Source organism: Platalea leucorodia (assembly GCF_965183815.1).
Source record: "Platalea leucorodia genome assembly, chromosome: 3".
NCBI classification, from domain to species: domain Eukaryota; kingdom Metazoa; phylum Chordata; class Aves; order Pelecaniformes; family Threskiornithidae; genus Platalea; species Platalea leucorodia.
In genome coordinates, this window is record NC_138825.1 from 120,187,774 (window position 1) to 120,207,746 (window position 19,973).

Here is a 19,973-nt window from a genome sequence, read left to right on the forward strand (position 1 = left end):
AATGAAGCAGCAAGGCCGCCTGTGTTGAAAAGATCAACCGTCACTGAAGTGCGCTGCGGTGACAGGACCTAAGACGTGACCACCACCGCTATCCATTTCCCATTTCTATACTTCGAGCCAGTGATTGTTTGTCATGGCAACAAATGGCACGTTCGAATCGTTCCTGTTGCCTTTTTAAACAACAACAAAAAAATTGTGGTGAAGAGCTGATATGCCGCAGGGGTGCACCCCCAGAGTCCACTATTATCCCTCTGGACTGAAAATTCCCTTAAAAAGATGAATCATTTTTTCTTAAGTGGCTGTAAACTGTCAGGAAAATACAGTCTAAGCCAGCAAATCCTTTTTTCCTCATAAGGCTTTGTTTATATTAAGCAGAGGAACCGTTAGCAGGGAAAAACTGAGTTTGTGTTTACAGCGGTACTAAACCTCTGTTGATGAACCTTTCCCTTGAAAAGCCATGCTTCCCTTCTCACTTCGCTTGCCAAAGTCCCCGTACGGGGCACAGTTAGGTGGCCCACTAGTCAAACATAGCGTAGGACATGAAAGCATCCTCCGGCTCACATTCAACGCTCGCTCTTTATTTCCATTACAACAACCATCATTTCTGATGAAAACAATTTTCATCAGTAAAATTGATGAGACACCAAATTTGTCCGGGAAAGAGTTTGCTTTGGAAGTCAAATACAGGAGATCGGAAGAATGCGCTACGTACTGCATGGTTGTTTGGGAGGAGGCTCATGGCCAGGTATAACTACAGATTACTGAGAGCTCTTGTTATGATGAAAAGGTGTAAAACAGTGAACTGCGTTTTGAGGTAATAATGAAGCGGCAAATGAAGATGTAAGAGGTGTGAGATATCTGGCTTACGCAGATCTGGATTCTGATGGAATGAGCTGGAGAGCTGAGGCATGTTAGCTCTCCTAGGCATTTCCCTGGGAAGCAGAAACGCAAGGCACCGGCTGTATTTGCCTAGAAAATTGTTGCCCAGATCTCTCCATTTAACACTAAGACATATGGGAACTGTTCTTGTTCCTGAGGGGAAACCACAAGTTTTTCAGGTGTGTTAGCATGAGGCTCAGCCACGAGCGAGGGGGGAACGCCGCTGAACGCAGAGGTGTCCTGCTTCACCGCAGTCTGTCAGAACTGAGTCCTGAAGAGAACGGATCTATTTTAATGTAAAATGCGAATAACACCACAGAAATCGGTGGAGTTCTGCTGGTGTAAACCAGCCCGGGATGTGATTTGTGACTTTATGGATGTGTTTCTCCCACCACTCCCGTGTGATTATGCTGAACTCCTCTGCTTTGCTGAACTGTGTCTTCCTCTGTACACGGTGAAGGTGTCAATGTTGACACAAAGGCTTTTGTACAGTTTCTAGAAAATTCCCAAAAATATATTTTCCAGACTAAAAGTGTATATTAGTAATAGTTACAGGTTGTAAATGGGGGGAAAACCAGAATTTCCAGCCTTTGTGATATTCTCCTGACAGAATATTGACATATTTTGACATAGAAACAATATATTTTAAGGAAAAAAAGAAACACTTGAGATCAAAAATCCTTAACCCAGAGCAACACTAACTGCAACAAATGCTGCCTCCGAGACTCCTAGGAACCAAGCCAAATGACATGTTTGTAACAGCACAGATTTATTACAAGGCATGATTGGAAAGGTGATTGCATTAAAGGGCATCAAAATACAGTCCCTGTCCTGAAGAACCTCTGGTCTACATAAAATGAAGGGGGATAGTGTCCTAGAAACACCACCTCAGTATCTGCCCCTTTCTGCTGCCAACATACGTTCAAGCAAGTAGCTGTCTTCAAGCGTATGTATCGCCTTTACGTTCTGTAGGTAACTACAGTTTGCAAAAATAAGGTAATGGAATACTTTGCAGATGAATGTTGCTGTTTTTTGAAAGTCATCTATTCAATTTATCCCCTTAGTACTTGTAAGGTAAAGTGAATCCCATTGTACAGGCTAAAAGGAGAGCAACTAGGGAAACCAAGGGATTTGTCCCGGATTAGGATCTCCGTCTTGTGATTCCCAGAATGTGTCAACACTGCAAAGACAAATAATTCAGTAAACACTGGAGCCACTGAAGCCTGGGATGCAATTTGGTCTGCTTCATTTCGGTACAGACGGATGAGTTAATACCTCCTCACTAGGGCCCTATAAAAAGCTGGCAGTCTAGCGTTTAAAATTAATGTTGTTAACTTTTTAACTTTTGTAAGTTAGTTGACTGAGAATGATAAACAATTCCGGGAGGTTATTGCAGTACTAACATCTAAATCTAGGTGGGATGAATAATTCTTGGAGATACCCCTCTTTCTCCATTAACTGCAGAAGTAGCCTAGATGACAGGTGGAGAGGCAGTTTCTACCTTTGAGATGGCTCATGTTAGCAGTGGGATTTTACACATAAATTTTGCAGATTCAGGCACGAGAGCTTGACGGGCTAGCTATGGAGGGCCTTTGGTGTTCTCTCTCTCCACCCATCTTCTGTACAGATAATGGTTTGGGCATGGTTTGGGGCACGGTTTTGCTGGGACCATAGGTGTGAGTTAGGTGTCTAAATAGCTGGGCTGGCTCTGTGGGTTTGTGTTCGGTGGTTGGATGAATTCCCAGCTGAATCATTCTCACATGAACGAACCCGCTGGTAAAAAGAAAGTTAAACTTTGCTCCAGCTGCAGCATTCCTGCCTTTCCCTTCCTGACCTCTCCTCAGTAACGTAGGTTCTCTGATAACAGGTAAAGATTGAACCTTTCTCTCCGTAGAAGCACTTACGGGATCTTCTTCCTACGCAGATTTCTTTTCATTACCTGCACAGGGTCTTTGTGTCAGTATGAACCCTACTCCTCTGTCGAACTTGGTTGAAATTGGCTAAAAGAGGTTCTGAGGCAAGTACAGACAGTGTCATCAGCCCTCTCCCCTTAGGAAACAGACTTAAATGATGCGATCTTAGCTGAGGTTGACTGACCTCAGTTAGTTAATTAATGTTAAAAGAGTAGTGCAGACACACCTATGTTTTAATAAGAAATAATAGCTTGTGTTAAACCTAGACTGAAGTTTTGGTGTCACTGCTGTTTTAGCCCAAATGGCGTTGTATTATTGGCAGTTCAGATGGATCCCCAGTCATGTTCCTCGACAAAATGATTTGTGTGCTCTTTGATCTTCAGCTTCAATGAGCTGAACTTCAATGATTTAGCAGGACCCATAGTCTGAAACATCTCCTTTTCTACAGCCACCTGACTTTTAAAACCTAGTTATTAATTAGGACACCTTGTAGATCAGAATGTTTTCAAATCCGCACGATATTCTGATAACTGAGTTTGTACAATTCATTATTTTAATACAGTGATGGTTCCCTTTCAGGATCAAATGTGAGGTTATTCTAACAAGTAAGCATATAGGCATCTAGTTGTCCTTGCTCAGTCAAGGCTCTTATTGATGGTTCTGACCTTGCAGAACAATGTCGTCGTTCGGTTCCAGATTGTGGGGTTTTTTTCTCCTTGTTGTTAGCTAGATAAATAAAGATGCTAGCAGGCTGAAGATGGGCATCCGTCCTTGTTGAAGAATATTAACCAAATCAATTTTTTCACAAAAAGAAAATCAATTGATGCATTAGCAAGAGAGAAAATAAAACATTATGCTGTTTTAGCTCCCAGGAGCCTGAATAGTCGACTCTAACTTTCAGAGATAGATAAAAAAGATCTAAAGTTCAGATCTAAATCCGGATCGGAACTTCTCCAGGGCACATGGGGACTCTGACTCATTTCTAAACTAGATGTGCCTTTAAAGGGCAGTCATATAAAAATTGACCCTCCTGGCAGAGCTTCGGCAAATATGGACACATCTGACTCTTTGAATCCCAGTTTGTCCTCCAAAAGCAGTAAGGTGGGGCAATGACGGAGGAGGTTACGGTTCTGAACTCATCACCTGATGAATTTTCAGCCGTTGCTGACAATAGGATGTTGCTGTAAACATAGGCAAAGAAGCCTGTTCTCTTCTATAAGGCCTAACACGTCTTCTCTAGGCTTTCGATGGTGAAATGGGAGTCAGTTTTTATATGACATGTATTAGATGAGCAAGCTCGTGGGCAGATGATAGAAACATTATTTTAAATGGGAAACATTGTCCAGTAGCTGTTGTCAGGATCTCTGAAGAGTTTATTCTGGTTCTGCCGCCGGTTTGATGTGTGGTATTTAGTAAACCATCAGACCTTTAAGCTAAGTATTTTAATAGGATTTAGTTACAAAATGAAGTGAAAGCATATTAAAGTGCTGTGGAACTTTGTATCTGAATCTGAACTTCGAGACTGAGGCTATTTTATAATAAATATCTTCTTCTACCTCCTTGGGCCGCTGTGAAGAATAATTAATGTTTGCATACTGCTTTGAACGTGCAGACTGTAATGACAGTACTAAGTTTTAATATTAAAACTATTAAATATTGGGATTCTGTAATAGTCTCCTTCCATTTCATAGAATCATAAGGGTTTATGATGTGTTTAAAAATAAAATTGCTGTGAGGAAGGACTGCCATTTAAATTTAAGATCAAATACTTCAAAAAGGATTATACGATATGCCTGAGAGTTCCCCCCGAGCTGCTGCTCGCTGCCTGCTCTCCTCCATATGCTGGCTGGTTTTCTGCATTACCAACGAGCCCGTGTTTGTCTGTAGCTAGAAAGCCTGGTGCAGGCAGCTGGGGCGGCGTCCCAGCCTGCGTGGAGCGGGGTGAGGGCTATCGCGGAGCCGATACATTGCCTAATACCTCTGTGTACTTGCATCGGAGCATACATAAAATACTTCACTTTATACTGTGAAAAACTTAAGGAATAAGACGAGCGCTGATGGTGAAGGTTATGAAGCATACCTCATGGGCAGGTTATTTGATAATTTTCCTCCTAAGGCCTTATACACACGCACACGCATCTCTGAAGTACCAACTTTGACAAATGTTGGACTTGGTCAACAGCTAATTTCGCTTAATATGGCATTTGGTTTTAATATTGATATTTTAATATCGAGACACAGAACCCCACTGGAACGATCAAATACTGTGTACTCGTTACTGCAACTCCAGAACGCCATCACCACTGATTTAACTACTAATGAATTTGGAGACATCGATGTCTGAGCTAGTTGTTTGGCCTTCCCTTATATTCCTTGCAAAGAAATAGGCACTGCTAGGATGCGATTCATTATGTCCTAATGTAGATCCCTAGATTTGGTTAGATGAATTGCCCCCTGAAAGTGCATTTTTCTCTGACTTCATTATAGAGGGAAGCAGAGTAATTAGCTCAAAAGGAGCTGGCTACATCTTAGAAGCATAAAGGTTGGTGAGACCCTTTTAGTCTTTGGTTTTCATTCTGGCACATCTCTTCATATTTACCTTTGATTCATAACACAGACTTTTTAAACAAGCAAAATACGACTTTTTGTTGTTGTTTGGACAATAACTGATGGTTTTCACTGAAAAATAAAACTTGTGCATCAAGATGGTCTATTAATAGAACTGCTTTAATGAAAAGAAACTACGAAGACTGTATTTTTCATATTGGATCATAAAGGCAGTATTTCTCAGCATTTTTCTGTCAAAGCTGTGCTTGATAATATTGTTTTCAACCAGAAACTTTCTCAGATACTTGCTTATTAATGAACTTTTCTTTGTACAGCATCTTGCACAGGAGAGTCATGATATATGCCCAGAACACTGGCACTACAGCGTTACAAAGAAAGGGTTTATTCTAACATATAAATATCAGCCCAACCTCGCAATATCCAGAGTATAGCATTTTGAAAGAGCAATTACCAGGCACTTTCAAGTTGAAAGCTACCATAATTATCCACTGTTGAAAAGAGAATGAGAATACCTAATCACGTAGCGCTCCGTGAAGGTTCATCCGTTCGCTGTAGAATCTGGGCATGCGTTCATAACATATGGGTTGAAACAGCGTTGTGCCCATCAAAAGGAATGAGTAAGGCGTTCCTGTCTCGTGGCTGAATGAAAATATAAAGCATGAGGGTAGCAGAGTATTCCTATAAATGTCCTTCCTATTTTCATTATTTTTTTGAATTTTTTCTGTTCTTTCTGTATGAGGAGACACATGCAGGTGTAATGATGTTCTGTAGAAGTTTCACGTGCATTGTGTAACGTGTGTTATTCTAGTACTCCTGAGTAAATGGAGTAGGGAAGGTGAACAGTCCCAGGTACCAAATATTCCATCTAGGTGTGCTGGTATAAATTTACAGCAGCAAGTCAAAGGAGCTGCTCTGTACTTGCAGACGTTTAACTGGCAGCAAATTTGGCTGAAGAGTTCCCAAACCTGAAGCTACGTCCCCACCCTTTGAGGTGGGTGGAAAGCTCCTGTTGACTGTGGTGAGCTTTGGGCCGCACATAGCAGCAGCCCCTGGTTGCCCGACACGTACTCCACAAGGATTATTCCCTTCAGTTAGTTACGCTGTTAAAAGAATACCTTAAAACAAATGGTAACTATTTAGCGAGAAGAAAACTTAGTAAAATTTATGTGAAATTTGGTTTCTTTGCCTGTAGGCTTGTTTCAGGGAGCTTTTTTGTGTTTAGGAGCAGGCCTGGATCAGGCATCTGTGTTGGGATTCTCTCTGCTGCTGCTTCCCACTTGTTCCTTGCCTGCTTTTATCTACTTAGCTGAGAAGCTCCACTGTGCAAGCAACAGCTCTTCTGTATGTCTGTGCAATGTTTGGTGCAATATGAGTTATAACCTATTGCATTAAGGATAATAAGAAGAATATATTTCCATTTTAGAGCCTAAATTACTAGAAAGCAAAGGTAACAATATGGTACCACTGCATTTGACTCCCCTGCCTTATCCGGTTTGGATGAGGCTTCAAAGTGAAAATGGAAATGAGCAGCTGATGTGACCAAGACGTTAATTTTTCACTCCTTCCCTCCCAGCACTTAAATTCAGCTGTAGCTCAGATGATTGAAACTGTGTGTCTTGTTTTGGCAGGAATGCTACAGAATGGAAAGAAGTTTGATTCCTCCAGGGACAGAAACAAGCCTTTCAGGTTCAAGATTGGCAGGCAAGAAGTCATTAAAGGCTTTGAAGAAGGTGTTACACAGGTACAAAGAAGTGATTCTGGCTGAACTTCGAGCCGGCCGAAGGGGGGGTGAGCACAGCACTGCCCGGTGCGATGGTGACAGGACCAAGTGGAAATCACAGTGTAGGATACGGCGTGGTTTCTGAAAGCGTGGTCCGCTCGAGCACAGTATTTCCTGTAGCTCTCCTCCGTCCGTCCAGGGACATCCCCTGCTCACGAGGCTTTCCACGTGGCAGGCGTTCGGGAGGTGGCGTCCCCTCCCCGGGTGCCAGTGTGCCGCATAAGCCCCATCCCTTTCCCATGGGCAGCTCCAGAAATAGACAGCAGAGGCCTCTAAAGTGTTGCAGGTGGCAGCATTTTATGGAGTGGCCTCTATTCAGCTACTCCATAAAATCCAAGCTGCTGGTTTTGATGGTATCCATGACCGAGCTACAGATTTTGACCCTTACTGAATAAGGTACCAAACTGCACTGTTAAATGTTTACGACTTCAGGCTCCCAGCTACAAAACTTAACGTTCACTGACGCACCCTATGCTGAGAAAAGGGAAACTGCCCGCCATTAATTACAGTGCGAGTGCCAACACTAGTAAAACCCTAGAAGAGCCACACAATGCAATTCGTTGCCAACTCTTGCATTTTATCTGCAGTGGTGTGAGGGCCCACTACGCGAGGTTGCTTAAGTGCAAGAGTGAATGAGATCAGGGTGCAAATTCCTCATGACTCCCTGTTTTGGGGTCCTAGAGCTCAGCGTAGGAGCAAACTGCTCAAATATTATTACAGGAACAACTAGAACAGGAACAACTTCTTATGCTTAAATAGAGAGAAGGGAAGAATGCAAAGTGGGAAACAATCCACTGAGGACCGATGCAACCGTGCTTTTCCAGAGAGGGATGGAAGAGAAAATGGTTTCCAGCCCTATGGAGAAAGCAATGCAGGCATTCCCTGCTCTCCAGCCAGAGAAGGAGAAGCCCATCTGAGGAATCCTAGACGCTGAAAAATGCCCACGTCCTCTCAAGGATTTGAGCTGGACTCTTTATTCTTTGCTTTGCAATAAGGCCTAAGAGGAGCTCAGGACCCCAGTGTGCTGCAGAAACCAGAAGCCAGTGCAGCTAAAGCAGTGGCAGCAAGCGCTGGGTGAATCAGTTTGTCCCTTCCTTGACCGCTCTCGCTCCCTGACTCCTGTCCCTTAATGAGTCAGTGGCCGAAAGCCATGCCAGTAACCAGCGTGGCAGCGCGCTGCCCTCCTGCTCCTCCTGGTGGATCACCGACTGAAGTCAAGCTTGTGGCCGTCTCCTTCCGCCCCAGGGTTTTGAGGGCTTTGGGGAGTCTGATTGACACAAAGCACTTGGAAAAAGGCAGCTGACTCTGTCTAGCATGCAGATTTTTTTTTTTCGAACCTTGGTTTAATGACTGGCAGATGTCAGCAGCGTCTGCATTTCTCTGCTCAACGTCTGGCAGTTGAAGGTTGCCCCACGCCTAAAGCCCGTGCGTGGCTTCCCAGCTGCCTGGCTTGCAGGGCCGCCTCAGAGCAGCAGCCAGCCTGCCCCGCGCAAACCCCTGCCGGGACCAGGGGAGGCCATCTCCTCCCGTACCCTCAGCCCCACGATATGAATACTCCCGGCATGCAGGAGAGTTCATATTCACGTTTTTTTCTTCTACCTAAAGTGATCAAAGCTCTAGCTTTGGCATATTTTAAAGGACCTGAACAAAATCCAACAGGAGAAACCACGTAATCTGTAGTGCAGTGATGTGCCCCATCTCGGGAGAGAGGTCTGAGTTAAAATCACTGCTTCAGATCAGGGCTTGCTTCTTGGCCAGTGAATATTCAGTCACCAGCGTGTGGTGCATGAGTAGCAGTTTGAGACTGCTCCACCCCAAAATACTCGGGTGGAAGAGCAGGATTTGATTCTTGACACCCCACATCTCAGTGAGCACTGTTACCTCCAGAGCTCATCTGGAGTGAGGGAAATCGGCATTTCTGTCCATCCCAGGGGCAAGGACTCTCAGCGGAATAAGCAGCAGCTGAGGTGAGACATCTGCCCTTGGGCTTGGGCTGAGTTTAGGGAAAGCAGTACCTCTTTTAAGTAGGATTGCATCAGCGTTTGCTTTGCATCTGCCCAGCGGCAGAAAGTTGGGTGCCTACAGCATTAGCATTTGAGCCAGGGTTTTGAAGTCGTCCCTGGTGGTGGCTGAAGAAGGAAAACTGTTGCTGAACACTTTTCAGGAGCTGAACTTAACTGTGTTTCAGCACTGATCTCTGATGAATACAAAGCTCCGGTCCTGTCTGTTACTGAGAGCCTTTTCCTAACGCCCGCTGCGGGCGTTGCCTGTACCCTGCGCTCGGCAGAAGGAACTCACACCTCCTACCGCTGGCTCCAGCGTAGGCAGCATGGACCACAGTACGCATTAAAAAGCCTCTGTGTGAGTCCCAGACTGGCTCTGGCAACCTGAATAACTGCCATGAGAAGCCAGAGGAGTGAGGAGACCTTCATCTGAGCTGTTTGTGGCAGCTTCAGCTTGAAGCTGAATGATGAGTCCGATGGTCCCAGCTCTCCTCGATTCTGTAAATCTGCCACGTAGTGATGTGTTCTTTGTTTTCTTCCTAACACTGGTTTTTTTGTCTTCTCTTTTTCTTTCTCCATCATCCAAAACCCAGATGAGCTTAGGACAAAGAGCAAAGTTGACCTGCACACCTGAGATGGCCTATGGAGCCACGGGCCACCCGGGGGTCATCCCGCCCAACGCTACTCTCCTCTTCGATGTGGAGCTTCTCAGGTTAGAGTGAATCTTCTCGAGGGAGCTGGCTGGAGACATCTGTCCATAACCATCCGTTCTCTCGCCTTGCCAGCAGCGGGAGAAACCTTCACTGGAGTCCCCATCTTCCCTGCTCAAGCTGTCCTGTCAATAGCGCCTGCCGCCCGGTTTCTTACGCCGCCCTTCTCTTTTTTAACTTTGTGGTGTCCGTATTTGCCTTTTATTAGAAGCTTTGCTTTGGGAAAAATGTCTACCCTTGTAACATTTTCAAGTTGTACATTTTATTTAATTTGCATGTAAGAATTCACAGTGATGATTGATTGAAAATATATATAAATATATATATTCCTTATTGAAAAACCACTGCCTTACTGTACACTTAAACCAAGAAAAAAAAAAACAAAAGGTGCTCAAAAAAAAAAATCCAGTGTACGCCTTGTACATGAACGGGCATTAGCCAAACAGAGTTACCTGCGCTGCCACTTTTCTCAACTTGTACGTTCTGCTTGCTGCTGTTTTAAAAAATACTGTCTCATTTAAGAATTAAAAGTATATATATAAAACAATAAAATCTTGATACTTTACAGTTTCTATTTCCTGTTTTTTCTCCTCTGGCCACTGGAATTTGTTTTGGTGTGTAAGAAGTTCTTCAAACAATCATCAACCCATTTTTTGTTAATTATTTCTCTTATATGAAATCCACGTAATTCCGCGCACCGCTTCTGTTCCAGATGGCACGGTGGAAGATCTCTGTGGGACCAGAGGTGCCAGGAACGTGCAAGTAAGGGCTGCTGGGACAGCGAGGTTTCCTGACTCTCCATCTCCCCTGCCCTGCTGGTGGCCCCTCAACTCCGGCCAAAATTTGGCTGCTGAAGAGATGGAAAGCGATGCTTCTCAAAGACACGCAGTGCTGGTCCAGTTCTGCGCCTTTGCGACAGTAAAACCAGCGTAAAGTTTTCTGCTGGAGCTGAGAAAGGCTAGGGAAGAGCAGCATCAGCGCGTCCACCTTCCACAACAAATGTGAACAGTGGGATGATGCGGCCGCTGAAGGCACCGGGTTTTTTTAGGCTGCATCTTCCGATGCAAACTGACTTTGTGCGCTGGGCTCCCGGCACTCGTGACGGAGCAATATTTATTTCGTTTGGTGGTTATATGAATTCACGAAATGCTGGTTCCTCCTCTGGAGACGGGAAGATGTGTAGGCTGTCACGCCTGGTTTTAGGAGCAGGACCTGATCAGCAAAGCTGCCTCTTTGCTGTTATTCTGCTTTGCCTAAACGTGATTTCTCCCCTCTGCTGTAGAGAAAAAGAGCATCATTGGGTCACGACGTTATTTTTATTTAACTTGACTATAAGCTATTTGCATAGCTTTCAACTAACGGATTTTTTGATGGAAGGCTTTCAAGTAGGTGGTGAGCCAGCTCCTTGTGTGAGCCTGCGCAGGGAGAACCCCCCTCGCACGAGCAGAGGGACCGCAAAGCTAGGTAGGTCGCTCCCCGGGATACCTGCTGGAGACGAGAGGGAAAAGGAGCCCGGAACAGCAAGCCTGGCCAGCGACGGCCGCTCGCGCTCTTCTTGCTCCAGATGTCCGTTGTACCCACAAAGCTGCATCCGAGTCCGTTAATTAAAAAGCCTGTAAACCCCATCTCTTAGACTGTTACTCACCGAGGGTTGGTGGCGTAAATGTTTTTCTTGCTCCCCTCTCTGTAAAGAAACGAAAGGCCTGTTGGGACCCTTTTTTGGTGGAAATCCAGGATGACAGCAGCAGCAAGATTACACATTCGCATTTCACTAACAGTTCTTTTATTTAGGACGGCTAATTTCCTGTTAATGAATAGGAAATAAGACCTGCCAGGGCTTGATGCCCACCGGCTCTCCCAAATTCTTTTTAAAGGTCCCGGTCTCCTGCCCCGGCCTCTGTCACTGGTCTGGATTTCAGCGGGGGGTTGCGGATCGCAGGCTGTGTTGCAGCAGTTGCAGGTGTGAGCTCCTGGAGACGTCTCGGTTAAATGTAACGTAGCCCTGTCGCCCCTGTCAAACACAGGTCGATTCAGCACAGCCTAAAGCTGCTCCTACCGATGGGCCAGTTTAAGTTAGTTCCTCATTAAAAAAAAAAAAAAAAAAAAAGAAAAAAACCATGAAGTATCTGGTTTGGGACCTGTCCCGAATGCCTCGAAAGCGAACAGCGACGCGAAGGGTTGGCTCAGCGTACCTGGAACGGCCGCGCGGTCCCTCCGTCATCTCTTGGTCCTGCTGCTGGCAAGCTTCTGCTGCGCCTCAAGCAGAAAAACCACGTGAAAAACGCGTTCCTGCTGGGCTTTGGGAGCTGCTGGCGCTCAGGCGTACCGCCTCGATCTGCAGAGCTGCCGGCCGCTTCCCTTTTGCCCTCAGCAGCACAGCCCGGCCGTTACCGAGTCTGTACAATCCGCATCGCAGCTGGCTGATGAAGCTCTCCCTCATCGCCCCTTCTCTGCCGAGACCTTTGTTGGAAGCCGAGATTATTACATTTTTCATGCCAATTTCATTAAAAAATATCTGAAAGGAAAACTAATTGTGCTTTGTGATACTTAGGGAAATTAAGTCTTCAAGGAAATGTAATCTTCAGCTCTTTATTTGACTGCAAATGCGTTAATTTATTTAATTGTATCATCGATCAACACAGTACATATAATTATTGCCACTATATAATGGATTGGAAAAAATTTACTGTCGTTGCCTGTGTAATCAGATATGCTCTTGTTACTAATTTCTAAACAGCATCGATGGAAAAAAAATGACCTTCCAGGCTTCATTTCATGCCCTACTTCCTGAAAAATTAAATGGGAAGTGAGCAGGCACAAAACCCAGCACAGATGCGGGGTACGAGGTGGTAACATCTGCCTGATTTGCTGCCCCTTCTGCCATTCATATAACCGAACTCATTTCCCCGGCCCTTGATACTACATTTCAAACAAAATCTTGAGCAGACCTCATCAAAACAATCCTCCAGGCATTCCATTTCCATTCCCTCTCTCTTGCAGGTACAAATTATGATTTCATTTTACACGTGCAGGGACGTGGAAAGCCGTGAACAGGCTCTAGAAGAAAAAGTATGAAATGGAATATTTAATGAAAGGCAGCAGCTGAGCTCTCCCAGAAATCAAAAGCTGCTGATCTTGAGCATTCACTGAAGGAATTTTTATTCATCTTATTACCCTAAAGAATTGCTTTTTATATATGTTTTTCAAACAGCATCAAATCCTCATCAAAACAGACACCGCAGCGCAAGCACCACGCTCTCCGCTGTTGACAGAAGCAATGTGGTATTTGCATCTCATTTTAAACAAGGCCGGTGGGATGCGGCACCCTTATCAGCACTTTGATATTTCATTATCAGTATTTATTATTCTTTATTAGAAGCGCAAATCCAGCATGGTAACAAGCACCTCCAGTTCCCGTTACAGGGAAGGGCCTGCTAAATGCCCAGCAGCTGCTGCAAATGGCCCCAGCTACCCTAGCGTCTGGCGTGTGTATACATACATATACATATATATATATATACATATATATATATATATATATATATATATATAAAAAGCATCCATACATGGGGGGGGCAGCTTGCAACCTTTGAAAAGCTATGGATGTTCACACAGAGGCAAGACCTGCAATAGGATTTCATTCCTGCAACCATTTTTAAGGCAGGCTGGTTTTTACCCGAGAAACTTTGGTTTGTATTCACCTGCCGGGCGAGATCTGAAAAGCAACGGGGGCTAGGAGTAACTGCGCACGGAAGAAGGAGGCCAGCCCAGCACAGCTGCTTTGCATTTAATGTATGTGCATGGCAGCTGCAGCTGACAGAGGCGGTGCAGGGCCGGGCGAGCGGCGGAGATGGCAAGGACATCGCAGCAGAGCTTTACGTTTCCGAGCTCAGCGAGGCGGCCCCAGCCGCTAACGCTCCCGAGGGCGCGGAGGGCTCGCTGGGCCCTCAAGGTTCGTCCTGCAAAAAGCAGCGTCAGTTTTAAGGGAAGGACACCGGTACGGAAGAGCCACAGAGCAAGGACAAGGCTTTCTGCTACACACACAGCTCTTGCTCGCACGCCCGTCCGCCACGGAAGGGAGACCCGGCCCGGGGGTCGCCGCTCGGGCACAGGACGGGATTTCGAGCACCCACACGAAGCTGCGAGCGCAGCCGAGCCGTTTCAGCGGCCTCCTCCCCGCGGCTCTGGGGTGAAACAGCCAGCTCGGTGTGTCGCCGCTGCCATTCCTGCGCCTCCCAGCTGGGAAACGCATGTGCAAGGGGCCTCCTCCGTGGGAAGGCGGGACGTCGGTGCCCGCAGCTGGGCACCCTTCCCCATCGCTCGGGCGCGTGAACATTCGCGTACGTACGGAGGCGGACGCTCTGCAAGTTCTTACCGGCATCACGAACGTTCAGGGACAAATCGCCTCCTTTCTGAACAGAAAGGTCACATGCAGAAGCAGCACAGCATCTACAGCTGCCTGACAGGAGGCTGTAGCGAGGTGGGGGTCGGTCTCTTCTCCCCAGTAACAAGCAACAGGACGAGAGGAAACGGCCTCAAGCTGCGCCAGGGGAGGTTTAGGTTGGATATTAGGAAAAACTTCTTCACCCAAAGGGCTGTCAGGCACTGGAACAGGCTGCCCAGGGAAGTGGTTGAGTCCCCATCCCTGGAGGTATTGAAAAGACAGGTAGACGTGGTGCTTGAGGACATGGTTTAGTGGTGGACTTGGCAGTGCTGGGTTAACGGTTGGACTCGATGATCTTAAGGGTCTTTTCCAACCTTGACGATTCTATGATTCTGTGAAGCAAGCCTTGACGAAAAAAAAGCAAAACTATGTAGACATTTATTATTTTACTAAATGAACACAAGAACAGCATGGGTTTTTTTAAGTGATAGGTTTCAATGAAAATCTAAGGATAAGAAAATGGAGACATTCCTGCAGGACAGTATCACACACTGGAAAAAGTTTTAACTGAAATTACAAATCCTCAGGCAAAGGACCTTTGCATCCGCCCGTGTTCTGCACCGGCTGGAAGCTGGATGCTCAGGGAGTTAAGCATCACATCCCTGCAAATAAACCCTCCCGAGAGGCAGGATAAGTGCCAGCGGCCACAGGACTTCCAGCTGGTCCAGAACAGAGGCGGGAGTTACTCTTTTCCACTTCCAAAATATACCAGTTGTGCATCCTCTGTATCACGCTGATTTTTATTCACAGGACATGAGTGCTGAAAAAACAGCCAAAAAATTTAAATGTTTTCTTTTTCCTCCACCAGGTACTACACCTAAAATTTATGTACATGAAATACATTACAGTTCAAACACACCGAGTAGAAAACAATCACACTACAGGTATCTAAAATTACCACCATCATCTACCATCTCGTTTTGGTCGGGTGTTCCTCTACCGAACGCTAAAAGGCGTGAGATGTCTTCCCGTCGCCCCGAGGAACCTCAGTACAAGCCTGGAGCAGGCACCACAGATCTCGCACACCCTTAAGTCAGCCCTGCAGCAACGCACTATTAGAGCGAGATCATTTTACTGCAGCTTATCTGTTTTGTCTCCGTCCCTGGGAAGAAGATATTTTGACCAACGTCACCTAAGCAATTGGATCATTTTGAAAGGCCGTTCATTTTCTATAGTTTGTAAAAGAAACTTTGTTAAAAGCATGGATTTGGGCTTGCTTTAAGAAGTAGCCTAACGATCACGTAATGGAGTTTGGCTCCTTCAAACATTCCCAGAGGGAGAAAGGCGCAATAAACTCTGTACAACCTACACAGGTGGGATGAGCTATCAAACCAGACTTATTCCTTTTTTGAAAAAAAAAGCACAAAATCCCCTGCGGCGGGGAGACTAGTTGCGATACCCCGTTTTCAGGAAGCAGCAAGTGACATTCACCTCGGTGCAGGCAGCTCATACAGAGCCCCTCGAGCCGTTCGTGTTAACTGGCTGCCGCGCTTAAAATCTGCCCTGGGGACCGGGCAGACCTTCAGGAGGTGGGAAACGCTCAACGTGCCCGGTCCCATCCGGTAAGGTCCTGCTAGAAGCAGGACTGCGGCGATGCAGCATCCACCAGGGAACCCTGGCAACACAGAGGAGCCATGTCCACTTAGGGGGATTTAATCTTAAAGCAGATCTTTTACATTTATTTAATTCTAATTGTGAAGATCTAAAGAGTCAAGTTACAGCTTATCACATTTAAAAAAGAAAAGTTATACTTCAGTGAGAATTCCTATGTTTAGTTCAAGAACTCAGCGGCAGGGCTTGCCAACAGCTGAACTCAACAGCAGGACTTGCAAAAGAGTTTTCCAAAAAGATCGGTTTATTTTGGTGGGTCTGTATTAATTCCGTATTTTTCCTTGAGAAGCTTAAGCTGTTCCTCTTTCTTCTTTGTGTCCATCTTTTGGAATGCCTGTAATTAGGAAAATAAAAGATGTGAGAAGAAAAAAAAAAAGAAAACTCATCTTACGACACGTTATTTCCCTGTAGCCACAACTAACATCGCCATCGCACACAGTGCTGCTTAATTCTTGGCCTCGGCGAATGCCACAGTGCCCTGGACACCACCAGTAACAGGCACAACACCGAGACCCAGAGACTTCTGACCTGTGAAGGAGACCCCACATCCTGCCGCAGCTGTTGGGCTGCCAGGCCCCTGCCACCTCCTCTCCAAAGGACACTCAGCACAAGCGTGTTTTTCCACACCCTCGGTCCAAACGTGCATTTTTGCACACAAATCACCAAGAAAAGATGAAATCCTGACAATTTATCCAATCCATTCCCTCTACCAGTTCGGATTTATTTCTTAAAAATATCCAAGCAACTGCCTTTTGAAACTGAATTTTTTTTAATGCTAGCTATGCTCACAGGTAACTTAAAAAACCCCCAAGTGTACGTACCCTGTTTGCATTATAGTACAAAACGACAAGGTATCTGTTGCACACGTTGAATCCTGACAGGTGATCACAAGCATTTTTGGCATCAAATATGTCTTCATAGACTACATAGGCTGTTCCCCTCGTTTCAGGAGTGTTTCCACTGCAGGCGAGATCCGTTTTTATGTTAAAAATAAACAGGAAATAGTTCTATTAGTCTTTAGCAGTGACTGGGATTAGATTAACTAATGGAACTTCACTAAAAACCAATTTATTATTTTTTCCTAGATATTAAAATGCATCTTTGCTTTCCACACCAACCTCTGGTTATAGGTCGGAGTCAGAGACAACAGGAAAATGTGACAGAGCACGTGCTGCATTATGCTCCAAAGGGAACTCACCTCTCCACAACAACCACCAGAAGCTGCTGCTGCTGGGGGTTGTCATATCTTTGGAAATACTTTATGTTTTTATTACAGCAATTAGCTTGTTTTATTTAATATTACAAGACCAGGCTGTCAGTTAATGGCTGTCTGGATCAGATGTCTCCCTCGGATGGAATACAGCTCTCGGCACACCGCAAAGTCAATTTAAATGAGTCAAAACAGCCCTGCTGGTGCAAGACCGCTTCAGACGCACAACCATCACCTATCAGACCATCAATTCCATCTCCTTTGCCTGAGGGACAGGAGGCACGTCTGGGCACATAACGCTAACTAGCCCGGAGAGATGACAGAGCTGACAGATCCAAAAGACCTCAGCTAAAAGATAGTTATAGCGAACTTAATAATCAGAAGAACTCTAAGGTGCTTGCTTCTAAGAAGAGAACTCCCAAGGACAAATGACATCACACGCATCCGCACCAGGATGCGTACAAAAATGAAGAGGAGAATGGGATAAAAACTGCACGAAGCCCAAAAGTTGTTACAAGGGGAGTTCCGCGTTATGCCTCGTCTCGTGACGATGTCAGGATTTCTGTGGAAAACACCACAAAGCGGTGGCTCTGAGCAACCAGCAGGGAGGCTGCCAGCACATCGCTTTGATGGAAAGCTCCCCTCATATGCCTTAATTCTTTATGTCCCACTGCCACGCTGCTCCAACCTAGATGTTTTCGGAAAGCTTAAATATTAGTCCTCCTTTATGCTTATTAGTGAAGAACTCCACCTATGCAGCCCCAAGCAGTAAGCTTATGCTGTCCCTTGTCCCTTTAACCACTTTCCCAGTCACTTTTGTGGCCCGTCGCTGTATGAGGAGGATCTCACTAGCTACACATTCCAACACAGCATCAGCAGCACGTCCTGCCTGTCCTTATTTGTTTACTGAAGGCAATTCCGTACATAAAACTCACTTCATTCTGTACACTGAAAAATCATTTTTAATCACTACAGCTCTGGAATGAGCACTTCTATTTGAGGTAGTAAAGTTCGGTCTGTTCAGCTGTTTACGTATTTACGTCCTGCATAGTCAGAACAATTAAACATATTGTGGATTAATTACCCATCCCAGTCTCAGAGCACAGGGAAATGGAAAGCGAGATAAACGACAAGGATACATTCTGCTCCAGTCCGATCAGCAACCCAGTCGAGAACTCAAGAGATGCTGCAGGTTATTTTGCCAACATGTGGATAAAAGCAATACCAAAAAAAACCCCATATCAAATATAAACTACATTTCCTTTCTATTTGTACATCTATCGAAATGTGACTTACGACGTTTCCTTTTTAAGTACTAAATACTAAGTTTTGTTTCCTCCTCCTCCCCTTCCTAAATATTTTTCAGAAGGGGGAAAAAAAAAAAAAAAACGTTCTGTATGAGTGTCAATACTCCAAACAGCCTTACTACAGTTCTCAAAAGCTCTTTCCATCTTCCAGCTTCAGCCAACTCTTTCTGCTAGAATCTTAGCAGAACATCATACCAACCAGACGCAATTATGGTTTAATACACAGCATTCAGACAGTACTCAGGACGACAAGGGACATCAGAGCTCGGGTCTTCAATATTTCAAATAACTAAAGAGAAGAGCCTCAGATTTGCTGTAGATATGTTTAACCTCAGTGCATTTGAAACAAAATTACTCAGATCGCCGTTACCCACGGATTACGTGGCTCGGGGACAAGCTGTATCTGACCACAGGGAGTTGTTTCTGGTTGACAGGTCCAGCAGCAACAGTAACATCTCTAATTTCCCATTAGTGAAGTATCTAATACTCATTAAGTATGAAAACCGGCTGTGTTCAACTTTTGCCTTTCTTATTTTTACTTTTAGTTACAGTAAAAGGTTAGCTGTATTTAAGATTTACTTAAGAGAGTAAGTCATATTTTTACTAACTTAATATAAGTTCATATCAAATTTAAGCTTTTTTCACCCTACCTACGAGCAATATTACTTTCTAACGCATTCTCAAATAAGAGAAATATCATCACATCCACCCTTGGCATACAGGGATCCTGCTAACGTGCATTTCACTCTTTCAGCTGTGAAATCCAGTTGCTACTAACTGCAACAGGAATACTGATATATAACACATAAACTAAAACACGTAAAATCCTTAATTTTTCAAAGAAGGCTAAAATACTTACACTCTGATTTGTCGAATAGGCCCATATTTCCCGAAAATATCATACATTTCCTCCGCTGTGATTTTATATGGCAGGTTCCTAATATACAGGATCCGATTAACTTCTGGAGGCAGCCGAATCTGATGCAGAAACAACATACGGCATGTTAGACCTAAAGCGCTCACTTCAAACCTTAAAAGCAGCAGCCTGCGTGCTAAATCTTGGGGCTAACATGACTGAGAGAGCCCGTGTGCTTCACTGGTCCTTCTGTAACCCTACACAGCTACAGACTTGACGTGTTTCTGTTAAACAAGAGGCCTGCCCGAGGGGGCCGGGGCCGGGGCCGAGGCCGGGCGGGAAGGCCTGCTCCCAGCCCCGGCGGGCTGAGGCGGGCGGGGAAGGGGACAGGGGAGAGCACTCACGTTGGCTCGCTTGGCCGCTTGCATCGCCATGGCGCCGGTCGGAGGGGGGCTGCGGCCTGGCAGAGAAACACCGGCAGGGACGGGGCCTCCTCCGCCGCGCGCCGCTCGCCTCAGCGGGGGGCCCGGATGCTATCCCAGCATGCACCGCGCCCTCCGCCGAGGGGCGGGGGAGACACGTGACTGCGTGGCCGCCCCGCCCCCGGCCCCGCCCGGCCGCCTCCGCCCGGGGCCGCGTCCCGCGTCCCGGCCCCGGGGCAGCCGCCGCCCCCGCCCCGGTGCCCCCGCGTC

At 45.7% G+C, this 19,973-nt stretch overlaps 2 protein-coding genes across 3 annotated transcripts in view; one reads left to right on the top strand and one right to left on the bottom strand.

The window, feature by feature from the left end:
- The window catches only part of FKBP1B (FKBP prolyl isomerase 1B), a gene marked incomplete at its 5' end in the record, with an annotated part of 46,740 nt that extends 36,674 nt beyond the window's left edge, over positions 1-10,066 (top strand). The window contains 2 exons of the mRNA XM_082308015.1: positions 6,989-7,101; positions 9,737-10,066. Of these exons, the coding sequence (XP_082164141.1) occupies positions 6,989-7,101; positions 9,737-9,865 (242 nt within the window). The 3' untranslated portion in view covers positions 9,866-10,066. The remainder of the gene's footprint in view (positions 1-6,988; positions 7,102-9,736) is intronic.
- Positions 10,067-10,367: 301 nt separating this feature from the next.
- Positions 10,368-19,836, bottom strand: SF3B6 (splicing factor 3b subunit 6). 2 transcript variants are annotated; one of them, XR_014227569.1, is made up of 9 exons: positions 19,686-19,836; positions 19,285-19,403; positions 16,730-16,868; positions 15,729-16,242; positions 13,555-14,642; positions 12,802-12,910; positions 12,046-12,313; positions 11,499-11,933; positions 10,368-11,129 (listed from the first exon to the last, which is right to left on the bottom strand). XR_014227569.1 is itself a non-coding variant. In XM_082305796.1 (4 exons), the coding sequence occupies exons 1-4, from the start codon at positions 19,713-19,715 to the stop codon at positions 16,153-16,155; spliced, it is 378 nt and encodes a 125-aa protein (XP_082161922.1). In that variant the 5' UTR covers positions 19,716-19,836; the 3' UTR covers positions 14,661-16,152. The 2 variants fall into 2 exon arrangements, 1 of the variants encoding a protein (XP_082161922.1); XM_082305796.1 differs by lacking the exons at positions 10,368-11,129; positions 11,499-11,933; positions 12,046-12,313; positions 12,802-12,910; positions 13,555-14,642 and having other exon boundaries at positions 14,661-16,242.
- Positions 19,837-19,973: the final 137 nt, after the last annotated feature.